The 12,811-nt window shown below is 40.7% G+C and overlaps 2 protein-coding genes across 2 annotated transcripts in view; one reads left to right on the top strand and one right to left on the bottom strand.

The window, feature by feature from the left end:
* Positions 1–12,811, top strand: part of CMSS1 (cms1 ribosomal small subunit homolog) — a 254,657-nt gene that overhangs the window by 1,210 nt on the left and 240,636 nt on the right. The window lies entirely within an intron of this gene.
* FILIP1L (filamin A interacting protein 1 like) overlaps positions 3,213–12,811 on the bottom strand; it is a 35,533-nt gene continuing 25,934 nt past the window's right edge. The window contains exon 3 of the mRNA XM_089512403.1: positions 3,213–4,249. Within this exon, the coding sequence (XP_089368529.1) occupies positions 4,085–4,249 (165 nt within the window). The 3' untranslated portion in view covers positions 3,213–4,084. The remainder of the gene's footprint in view (positions 4,250–12,811) is intronic.

Consider the following 12,811-nt stretch of genomic DNA (forward strand, 5'->3'; position numbering starts at 1 on the left):
ATAAAAGCTCAAAACACTAATATACATTCCTATCATTACAATATAAAAGCTCAAAACACACATAGAAATGTAAATGAATGCATCTTGGTCGTGCTCAAAATGGAGGACATTTTGACATTTGCTCCTGGACAAAAGGTTGAAATGGAGGACATGTCCTGGAAAATGAGGACATCTGGCCACCCTGATTTAAATAGGCTTCTTGGTTTGTCAGTTTGAGTGGCCAGTCATTAACATGGCAGGACACGTGTGTAACATTTACTCAATGAATGCTTTTATTTACTCTCTTCATTGTATCTGTTTCATTCCTTATTCACACACAGAAAGGCTCAGTATGTGGAAGCATGACCATTTCAGGTTAACAACAAACCAGTGTTCCCACTATATGGAGAGAAAGGGTCTTAAATGATTATTATTTCCTCAAATAATCTTTGAAATTGTAGCTTGGTGGTTGCACTAAGCTGTCTGCCTCTTTCACACAACAGACTTATAACACTTTGGTACCTTTTAACTATCATGCCTGTCTTCTATGGAGTCCTGGGGTTTGCAGTTTTATTATGTTGCCTTACAAGAGGCAGTCTTGGATGATGCTCATTTTTTTAGACCAGTGGTATTCAAACTTTTTACCTTTGGTACCCCCCCCTTCCATCTACATGTGGACATTTAGGACTCCCCCCCCTCAACATAGTATATGAATAATATATTTTATTTAGTGTGCATAATTTCATTCACACATTCATGTACAGTCGGCCCTCTACATTTGTGTCTTTGACTTTTGCAGATTTGATTATTTGTGGTTTGATTAATCTGTTCTCTCTAGTAATCTCTAGGTCCTCCAGTGCAACACTGCCAGATGTTGACTATAGAGTTGTGCTAGAAAACCTAGAACTTCCTAGAGAAAACACTTCTCTAGACATTTGTAGGTCCTCCAGCATGATTCTGTGATCAAATTTTGGCAGATTCTGGCCATAGACTTGCAGCAGAGGACCTGGAGATTCCTCACTGTGTGCCATCTTGTGAAGATTGCATTCCTGTTACAGAATATTGCATTTTCACAAGAGCTAAACATCTAGTATTTATGTTTTGTTGCTGGGATAATTTAAGTTGCCCCTGCCACATGAATCAACAATACTGGTGTTTCAGATGCTTTAGTTACATATGTTTAATCATTGTGAAGAACAGAGGATGATACTACATGTGGCATATATGATGGTGAATTGACACTACTATAACCCATTCTTGTATCACTATTTCTTGTGTCACTATTCATTTGTGTATCTGAGGGCCTGAACAGACAGGCCAAAATAAAGCTGCTTCAGGTCACTTTGGAGGTATACTGTTTAAATGATGCATGTGTCCCAAGAGGCCGGAAGCCACGCCAAAGCCATGCTACAGTCCTAAGGGCCGGAGCGCAGCTTAGGTGCAGCGTCTGGCCTCTTAAGATGCATGCGTCATTTAAACATCATACCTCCAAAAAGATCCGAAGTAGCTTTATTTTGGCCTGTCTGTTCAGGCCCTAAAAAAGAGAGAGAGAGAGAGAGAGAGGGAGAGAGGAGCAATTAGGATGCTGAGTGATCTGTCTTGAACACAAGTACATACTGGTATTTGACAAAATGTATTGAATTCCAGGAAATCACCTGCTCCTTGGCGGGGTACATACCGCCAATTTGCGGCGGTCTGCCGCCGCCGCCAGTAGGTCCGCGGGGGAGCCGGAGCCTTCAGACGGCCCGACTCCCGCACGGACCGAAAAAGAAGCTCCAAAATGGAGCTTCTTTTACCGTCGCGTTTGCGACGTAGCGAGGCGCCAGGGGCGCGCTCGCTACGTCACAAGCGGCGCGACGCGTACGGACGCTCAGCGTCCGATACGCAAAGATGGCGGCGCCCATGTGAAAGGGGCGCCGCCATCTTGTACGTATAGAATACGTACTAGGGTTAGGGGGGTGCGGAAGCACCGCCCCTTCCTAACCCTAGTACGTATTCTATACGTACTAAATGGCGGTGTGTATCCCGCCATAGTTATTATTTTGAAATGTTTTAAAGTGTCATTTATTGGCCTGTTAAAAAAATATCTTATTGACTTATTGAGAATTATTGTGCTTCTCCCTTCCAACACGGATTATTTTGTTTCAGAGGGGGGATTTTCCCCATTGCTTGTGGACTGAGTATTGTGTTATTGTCTTTTAGGCATCCAAAAACCAGTTTGCTAGATGAGTTCCCGGTTTATGCTGGGGCAGATGGGCTCAGATATTCTGTGTGTTTGGTGAAGGATTTAGAATCATTGCACAACTCTGATAACACCCTGTCTAGATAGCAAAGGTTTCCAAGTTTAGCCTTCTAGTTTGTTTCAAGGAGAAAATTTAAGTCTTCCCTGGAATGAAATAAAGAAGAGCAACAAGCAATGTACACTCCTCTCTTGGGCAATCAAGCTAATACCAAGAGCGTTTTGATGAATTGCAATGTTTTGCACACATTGGAAGAGGCGTTCTGCATCTTGTCACTCCACTGTTTTGTTTATGCACGTGTGTTTGGAATGGAATCATATTGCATCTCATTCAGAAGCAGCCTCTGCCTTCTTCAAACTCTTCCTTGGTAGTTATGTACTTCTGAGGACTTCACATGACATTTGATATGAAATAATGATGTATCTTCCTGCATGCTTCCTCTTATTTTTGCCACATGGTCCTCATTGGATTTAAACAATTCAATTCTCTTTAGATTTAAGAAACAAGTACACCCCCTCCCCTTTGGATAGCCCGATAGGAATGTGGTTCAATAATTTATATTACTAGTTATATAAATAGTAAAAGAATTTACTTTAAAACGCAATACAGGAAAATGTTTGTGGCCTGTCTTTACAAACATGCATACTGGTTTTAAAAGAATAAATTTCCAGTTTAAAAATATATTCTCTTTCAACATGTTGTGTCAGTCTCTTTGACACATAAAACACATGGCAATCATAAAAATATGCACCATATCAGTTCTTGAAAGTCGAAGTGCCTTTTCAAATATGCATTTTGGGGACAGTAATTCATTTCATCCTATACAGCCCGTTATGAAACATGTCTGTCATTTGGCACCAGTGATGCATGTAACCCCCTCTTACTGGGTTGGCATGCATATTGTCAGTCCCTCTAGCATTCCTCTGTATTTCTTCTGCAGCTCCATGGGCTCAGGGACGTAGCCAGGATTTTAGGCTGGGGGGGGGGGGGGGGTCCAGACTAAGTGCCACCATTATAATGGGGCTTGGGTGCGGCAGTGCAGCAGCACACACCATTCATTTTTCTAATGGAAGGGGAGGGTCTGGACCCCAAGATCCCCCCCTTGGCTACGTCCCTGATGGGCTGTCTTCTGCCATGAAAGAGTGTGCCAAAGTGCTCTGTTCTTCTAGAGCATTTTTGTAGCTGCCAATCTCTGTGGTCTTTTGTCTTCTGACTTTAAAGAGTGACTTTCCCTTTAAGGCTAGAGGAGAGATTGAATTATGAATGTAGCTGACATAGTCCTGTACTAGGTGAATAGCATTTTAATGTCTGCCAGTCCCCGCTTTGAAAATCTGGGAAAAGCTTTCAAGATATTGGTGTGGAAACATGAACAGATCAGATGGAGGGAGCAGGCAATTTTCAGGTCACTTGACAATAATTGCTGTTGTCCCTGGATGTCTCATCTCTTTTTCCCACCACTTATTTGTGGTATTTTCCTTTCCCGTTATCAGAGCCAAAGTTTTAGCATCAGTTTAGCTTATCTGTTTCCTAGAAGTGGGAGCCGTTTTAAAAACAACAAACCATCTCCTGTGATTATGCCCACTGTTTTTTTGGGCATCATTCGACTGCTGCACACTTCCCAGTTACTTTTACAGCACAAATGCTATGTTTAACTTGAAGCAAATCAGGAATATGGACCAGGATTGATTGTGGATGATTGAAGCTTTATGTAAGGATGTCCTGATGCCTAATAATTCCAGTGTAAAAACTGATCCACCCAAAAAAGTGTGTTAATATTACATTTTCCTTGCAGCAATCATGAGAAATAATTCTGTAGTGTATCTGCAGTACTCAAAAGTAAGTCATTGTGTCATATCAGGCGGGTCTTATGTTTTGCCACTATTTTGAATGATAACACTGGGAACTCTTTTGGTTATATGTGATTTTACATCTTTGGCGTCTTGAAGTGATGCCTTGAGTTGTCCAGTAGATGGCTTCACAGTTGGTTTAGGAGTCCGAGCAGGAATTGCTTGACGGAAGACATCAGCAATCTAGGATAAATTAAAATAAAATAAAGGGGAGAAACTGTTAAGGGTGACAGTTCGCACAGACCATTGTAACCTTACCATACAAATTGTTCTGAAACAGTTTGCAATTTCAAGTATATTTTCACTGTAAAAACAAAGACCAATGTTCACTGGTGTCGTTCTGTTAGAGCATTAGAGGAAGCCTGTATGGATGGAGGGAATTCTAGGCAGTTTTTTCTTGGACAATAAGATAGTGTGTATCTTTTTTTGTCTAATAAACAGATGAACAGATATGTATTGGGACTCTTGTGCAGATAGGAACAATAATAAAGATGTGAATAACTGAAACCTTTTCATTTGACCAGGAATTTGGATATGCAGGGGAGTCTTTTAATGGGGTTGTGTGTGCTTTACATTATTGTTATTGCCATGTTTTTAAGTGATTTTACTTCATTTTAAGGTACTGATTTTTAATATAATAGTTTGCTTTTAACTTTGTATGATTTAGCCCCCCCCCCCCCCCCCCCCCGATGTACCTTGTTTTAATTTGTGTGTGAATAGCCTTGGATTCCATGCTGGAAGAAAGTCATAAAATAAAATAAACACTGGACTTTCTTATTCAGTAGCGCAATCTGTCTACTCATGGATATACTTGCTACTGTTTTTACAACTGGAAAATGCAACATAACTAGTATATTGTTTTAAGTAACTGCACTAATGGACTAATAATTGGTTGTTGTTGTTTTTTTACCAAAACCCCAAAAAGGTGTTTGAGAACATGGAAGGATTTTGTCCACTTTTTGTCTCTAGATGGCACCAGAGTTCAGTGGTTTGTAAATATGAACCGCATCATACTCTTTAAAAATCAATAGGCATTAATAAGATGCCAGCCACAGATGCTGGCGAAACATCAGGAAGAAACTCTGCTAGAACATGGCCACATAGCCTGAAAAACCCACAAAAAAAGATGGATGCCGGCCATGAAAACCTTTGACTTCACAACTTTGAAACTGTAAGAATTCAGCTGGAGAGGAATAAGAGTGTTGCTGCCAAATGTTTGAAGATACAGACAATTATGGAGATGTTACCCTGCAAATGCAAATGTCTAGCAGAACCTTAACATTACCAGGCCAACTTACTTTTCTCCCCAGGTTATAGACTGTTTAACCAAAAACTCAAAAAAGTAATTAGTGCTTGAGAACATGGAAGGATTTTGTCTCTAGATGGCACCAGAGTTCAGTGGTTTGTAAATGTGAACCGCATCATACTCTTCAAAAATCAATAGGCATTAATAACTTTGAACCTGTAAGAATTCAGCTGGAGAGGAATAAGAATGTTGCTGCCAAATGTTTTGTATATTTTGTATATATGGATGTATTTTAACTCTTGTAAGCTGCTTTGATTGTTTTTAACAAAAAGCGGGATAGAAATAAAAGTTTTATTTTATTTATTTATTTTTGACTGTTCACGTTATCCTCAGCACTCTTTTCCAGCACCACATCTGAAATGAATTGATTTTCCTCCTATCCTCTTTCCTCATTGTCCAGGTCTCCCAACCTTACATGGTAATAGGGAAGGCAATGGCTTCTATGATTCTAACTCTTGTATACCTTTACATTTTATGAGCTTTTCTAATTCTTTCATAGCTGCCCTCCTCATTCCTGGTCTTCTTCCGATTTCTTGACTACAGTCCCCATTCTGATCAATGTTTGACCTAAGGTATGGGGACTCTCTTACTATTTCAGTTTTCTCATCTAGATTGAATCTGTGTAGATCTTCTGTGGTCATTATTTCTGTTTTCTTTATGTTAAGCAGTGAGCCTGCCTTTGCACTTTCTTCTTTGATCTTTCTTAGTAGTTATTCCAGCCTGTGATATTATCTGCTAGTAATATGGTGTTGTCTGTATATATCAGATTATTGATATTCCTTCCTCCTAACTTCACTCCTCCTTCCTCTGTGCCCAAGTTGTACCTTGGGGTACAGCTATGTATTCCTGTAGCTGATTCACATACACCACCTCATTAAAAATGTAACTGTGAGGAAAAAATTGTAATTAAGACAGTAGAATGTCCTTCATAGGTTTTTTTTAAAGTAAGTGGAGTCTTGAACTGATCAACTTTGGCCAGTAGACGGTGGAATTGCTTAACTTCTTCAAATCATCAGCGTGTAAAGTGTTGACTACTTCAGTACTAGGTTTTCTTCTGACTAATGAAAAGATGCTGGTAACAAAGTACATCACAAAGTGTAAGCAAATTTCAGTTTTAGCCAAGGAGTCCTGTGACAACAGTTCCTCTTGGTAAAAAAAAGAGAAAGCTATCCATTTTCCTTACTGTGGCTATTTGTGTTGCAGAAAGGTGACCTATTTTTCAAGCAATATTTTTATATGTTCAAGCCTCACTAGGTATTTAGCAGCCTATTCTGCAGCAATTTATTTATGACAGTTAATTCCTCTCTTTCTCTTTGAAGTCTTAATAAGACCCTTTAAATGCCATATAGTTAAAATGGTTGGGTTGCAAGTATACACTCATTAAGTTAGTAACAGATGCTGCTACAATTCTGTACCTTGTTACCTAGGAGCAAGTCCTGTTGTACTGAGTGGGATTTCTGATACAATCCACTGAATACACTAGAACTGTAGCTTTAGCCTTGATTAATTTTATATGGACTGATGTAAGTTTAGGACAGTGATGGTGAACCTTTTACCAAGTGCCCAAAGTAAAGGTCTTCTGCCACTGGGTGTTACCAGTGGGTATTACCAAGCTGGGGATTGTCGAGAAGGAGGAGGAAGAGCGCGCACCTTTTCCTCCTCCTCGCCCTGCACCATCGCTGCTTCCAAAGAGACAGCTCAAGGCTGGGGAGGGTTGGGAAGGAGGGGGAAGAGGTGTGCGCCTCCTCCTCCTCCCCGCTGTGTGCCGGGGTAAATGGTGTCATGTACCATCTCTGGCATGGATGCCATAGGTTCACCATCACGGGTTTAGGATTTTGTATGTTCATTCTGGCTCTGCTGGATAAGGTACTACACCTCTACAACTTGTTGAGTCTCATTTGCTTCTTTGAAAATATGAGTGGCAGTATCTATATATTTTCTTTGTGTTAAATCAGTGGTTCTCAAATTGTGGGGCAGGACCCCTGAAGGGAGGGCACGAGAGTTGCTCAAGGGGGGGGAATGGGACTTGAAGACACTGATGCCCCTCCTCTTCTTTCTCTTCCTAAACTTTTTTCTCCTAGAAGCAAGGAGGGAACTCAGATCCTCTGCCCGAGGAAGGAGAAGGAGTAGGAGGGGAACTATTTCCTTATAAAATATATGAATGCATTTGTGTGAATAAAAAATATGCATACTAAATAAACAATTTTAATTCATATACTACATGAAGTGGGAGGGATGCAACATCTGCATGTAGATGTAAAGGGGGTCACAAGGGTAAAAAGTTTGAGAACCACTGTGTTAAATGGAATACTTTGAAATAGCATAGGGATTGACCTCAGGCCCATGGAGGCAAACTTGCTGTATATGTTTGCTTGGTATGTGTGGGAGGTCTCCAGTCCTGTGCTTATGTCTTGTGTGGAGATTCTTACTGTAATTGTATGCTGCTCTGATTGCAGTTTATTCCAATGGATGCTGTTGATAAAGATGGTTCATATACTGGATTGGAAAACTTCAACTTTATAGGCATGGTTATGTGAAATGCTAGTAAGAAAAATACCTGAGTGAGAGGAACAAGCAATCCAATACATTGTAATAATGTAAATAAAACGTTTAGTGGTTGAGGTCATCTTAGGTCAGACATGCTATGCTACTGAAATTTCAGATCATATTTGGGCTGCCATCCTGTTTGTTATTTTCCTTCCAACTACAGCAGACCCACTCAATTAATTTTCAAATGGTGAATCAGCATATAGATAAATTCTGTTGATTCAAAGGCTCTAGTCATGAGTAGCAACAGGATTTAGGTCTTGGTGTGATCAAGAATATGTTGTGATCTTTTATATGAACATAGTTGTGTGTAATACCATCCCAAAATAAGGGCAGTTTCTCACCAAGATGATTCATTTCAAGCCATAGATAGAATATGTTTAGTTTTAGACACAAGAATTGATATTTCATACTTAAATGGTACCAATCATTGATAAGTACTTCTGGCATGAGCCCATCGGGCCAGTTGATTTCACCAGAGAGGATTGAAGTATGCTTACTGTTTCTATTAAAATTAGTGAGAGCTGTCAATACTCATCTTTCTTTCTTTATCTTTCATTAAATCAATTAATGTTGTTTAAGTGATGGTATTAATTGTTGATTTGTTGTTGCCTCTTGCCTCCATCCATAGGGAGAGCCATGTAAGATATTAATTGGGTGTTGCTGTTTTTTAAATGATACCCACTTGGTCCTTCTGCCCCTGCCTCCTATGTACCGACAGAAATATCTTCTACTTATATAAGCTATCCTTTGGTAGAAACCATTGCCCTTACCTAATTCTTGCTTCTCCTGCTTCCTTACCTCCAATTTTTCCTGCCAAAAGGTTTTACATATTCCCACTACTATTCTGTTTAATGCTAGAGATATGTTGCAGGGATAACTGTTTCCGTCTTGCTGTGTGTGTACATAGATGTGTACATCTGCAAAATAAGTTAGTACAGGTGATAGGTATTCCAAGGTATATGCACCACAACAGAAAACATGACTGCCTTTAATGAAACAGTTCTATAGGAGAGAAATTGTACACAAAAGATCCTTGACTGAAATGTGCTTAGATTTTGCTGCTTCTGGTTGTAGAATACATCTGAAAGAACCTCAAGGAAATAATGGATAAATGCTTTTTTAAAAGAACATGTTCATGTTACTTTTTATGATGTAAGTGATGATTCAAGGATATCTAAATTTTGTATTATAGGATGTTTAATGTAGTGTGGGTTCAGGATAGAATTGCTTAATTTCACAGGATGTGGTTACTGTTTGAAGCGTTTAAAAGAAACACTGTATTTAAGTTAAAAGTAGAGAAACCTTAGGGGCAGTTGGCATAATTCCTTGCCAGCCCATTCTAGTAATATTATGATAGCTCTTTTTGAAAAACATGGCATTTGGTATAGAATTGTAGTTCTTAAAAGAAGTGGAGGCCATTATTTTATTTGTTTATAATGTACTTTTATCTTCTTCTTAATTATGTCCATTTCAAAGTAAGGTGAATTACTCACAGTTCAGTGTACAGCCATACCTCAATTAACAAAGCCTCTGACAAAAGGCACCTTTTTACAAAGACTTTTTATGGGCTCCCAGTCCCTTGTCCTCTGTCTAATTAAATGTTCTTTAGTAGCATTAGTACTGAGAGGATGGTGAAGATGGGCTAGAGAAGCACAGACCTTTAGTGTTGTGTTTCAGCAGTATTTCTGCAGTAAACTATACAATAAAACTTCAGATAGGAAACAGGGGGATTCTGCCTTAGGTGAACGTATGCCTGCCTTTAGCAGGCAGGGTATACATCAGCTCCCTCCAGAATCCCCATGCATGAATTGCAAAACAGAGAGAGAAGGGGGAGAGGAGATAAGCCTGTCACACTAGCTTTCCCACCTCCAAAAATGCATAAATCTATAAGAGCCAGCATGGTGTTGTAGTATGAGTATTGGACTTGGGCCCTGGGAGACTAGGATTTGAATTCCCACTCAGAGATGGAAACTCACTGGTTGATCTTGGGTATATCATACTTTCAGCCTCTCTGTGATAGGTTCACTTTAGGGTCACTATGGGTCAGAAATGACTTGAAGGCCCACAACAAAAATGGTAAGTCTGCCACCAAAATGGAAATCATAAGGCAAGTGGAGGCTGATGAAACAAAATAAAATCACTACTGATTTTTTGGAACATTTTTGGAAGAAGCTTTTAACTGAACTCTAGAAGGTTCAAAATATTTTTGTTTACTCATTAAAGGTTTGCCTGACTTGGTTGGTTCATTTCATCTGTTCCTATTATTATTTTTGAATAAAATGTATGCTGAAGCATGTTGAATCAGGGGCTGTAGAGACTGCCCCTTTTAGCACCAGATCAGGGCTGCAGCAACTGCACATCACGGCCCCGATCTGGCTTTTCCATACCACAAAAAGCGGCTCCTTTCTGTGTTGTGGAAAGGACACCGTAGCCACTGGTGCTGCGGGTTTTCAACACTTCTCTGGCGTTGCATCATCTAGATGCAGCGCCAGTGGAGTGCCATCATACCGTCTGCTGTGTGGTGCAATGTGCAGCATCATGCCAGTCTGGGGTGGAGTTGGAGCATGCATCATAGGGATGCCACAGCCCCACTCCAGTCTTAATGGCCAGTCTGTACACCCTGTTACTCTTCTTTTTGAGTTTCCAGAACCTTTCTCTATTTCCATATTATTTCTGTCTTTAGTACCAAAGTTTCTGTTAAAAAAGTCATGCCCAGGAAAATACTTGCTTCATTAACTGAGGTATACTTGCAATCGTCTTCCTCTTAATTTATTTGTAGCTTGTATGCTATCCTCCTGAGGCAATAGTAGTGCCTCCAAATTACCTGTCAACTTATGATGACCCCATTAATTTTATAAGAAAGGCATATTCAGAGGTGGTTTGCCAGTACCTTCCTTCATTCAAGTACTACGGTAATCGGGGTTGACATTGCTTAGCTTCTGAGATCAGATGGGATCTGATGCCTTTAGGGTATTTAGGCCAACTCCCTTAGTCTAGCTTACAACATTCACTTTCAAATATTTATTGTTCTAAACAGTTGCTGTGTGCAGGCATATATTATTTATCCATGTGGTCAGGGCAAAGATCCAAGGTATGTATACACATCTTTAGCATGCTAGGCATACATATGTAGCATTCAACATACCGTAAATCAAAACACAACAGTATAACCACTATAAGTCTTGTAAAAAAACCAAAACCCTATAGTCCATTCCCTATATTGTTTGCACATAAATGATGACAGCAAGTCTACACAGCAACTTGGTTTTAGCCTAACAATCTTAGTCCAATAAACCATAGGTTATTAGCCTAAGAACAAACTATGTGTTCTTGTGCTTTTCTTATTGTACACTCCCATTGTACAATACATCACTGCTGAATTTGTGGCTTATTTAAATCATAGTTTCTTACTACACTGTAACCAGGAAACTGTGTTTTACTCCTTTTTCCTAATTCCAAAATGAAGCAAAGACATTATCTCGGCTATTATGCAGGAATTCAGTTACGATTACCCAACTAGGATGTAATGATAGTTTAAATAAACCATGATCTCTGCTATTAACCTGAGCACATGAGGAGAGGAGTGAGTGAACTCATTTCTCTGTTCACTCTGATTGTTGCATGTGGGATAAATTTAGTCAATAATGTTAACTATTGACCCAATGCATTTAAGTATTGACTTACAGAATTTCCATTGAGTTTATGGATCTGTTCCGGGGTGGGCAGTTGTGAAATGTTATGAGGCACAGGGCATTTTCAACATGTTTTGGGCCTTTCTGGGCCATCTTAGACTCAGTGTAGGCCTTTTTTCACAAAAGGAAATGAGCAAAAGTCACTTCCAGTTTGAAAACAATGTTTTTCAAGGCTTATATTGGGCTATGAGATTCCAAAACATGGAGGCAATGCCCCATACCCCTAGAAAGCAATTGCTTACCTGGGCTTGACAGAATAACCAATGGCAAAAATTTAGCTATGATTTATCTCACAAGTATATAAAGAGAGCACACAATCTTTTGGATACAGAAAGCAATACATTTCTATATCTGGTTAATTTGTTTGTAAACATCACACAAGCTTTCTGTTGTGTTTTCCCTTCAGTAATAGCATGGAAATGTAAATAAAAGAGCATGTGATATTGTGTCTGGTAACATGTTGTAACTTTTGGCCGGTGTGCATCTATTGTACTGACATGGTGCACTTTTTATAGGACTCTTAGGCCCGTTACAAACGGGCATAAAGTATGCGCTCAGCGCGTACTACGGTTAGGAAGGGGCGTCACTTCCTGATGCCCCTAACCCTAATACGCACGGAGTGCGTAGAAAATGGCAGCACCCTATACACATGGGCACCGCCATGACTATGTCACGACCGTGCCGCCTCCAAACGGGGCGGAGCGGAAGTGACGTAGTGGGGCCACTACGCCTGGGGCGCCCTTTCCGCGGCCCTGGAAGGAGCTCCGTTTTGGAGCTCCTTCCACCTTTGCGCCACTGGGCTCAGCCTTTACATGGCTGCGCCAGCAATGCAGAGCAGAAAGGGGCCTCCTCCCCGCCGTCGCCGGGGTCCTTGGGGCTTGAAGCCCCAAGGACACCCCTTTCCACGCCGTGGGGAAGCGGCCTTTTGCCGCTTCCCCGCAGCCTGGAAAGCGGTGGATCGAGGCCTCAGAGGCTGCCGCTGTGGCACCTGAGGCTTCGATCCGGCGGGGAAAGGGCCAGTTACAGGCCGCCCCAAACGGGAGGTCTGTAATGCGCCTTAGTATTGGTGGGGCAAAGACAGTCCTGGAAAGTAAGATGGCCTGCCAGCAGTGTCCTTTCTGCCTTCCTTTGCTCCTATCCCTGTGGTCGTTTTTTACTGTTGTGCCTCCACTGCCATGTAACATGATCTTGGCCAAT

The sequence above is a fragment of the Sceloporus occidentalis genome, unplaced genomic scaffold (genome assembly GCF_023333645.1).
Source record: "Sceloporus occidentalis isolate IW3139 unplaced genomic scaffold, rSceOcc1.0.p SCAF_2, whole genome shotgun sequence".
NCBI classification, from domain to species: Eukaryota; Metazoa; Chordata; class Lepidosauria; order Squamata; family Phrynosomatidae; genus Sceloporus; species Sceloporus occidentalis.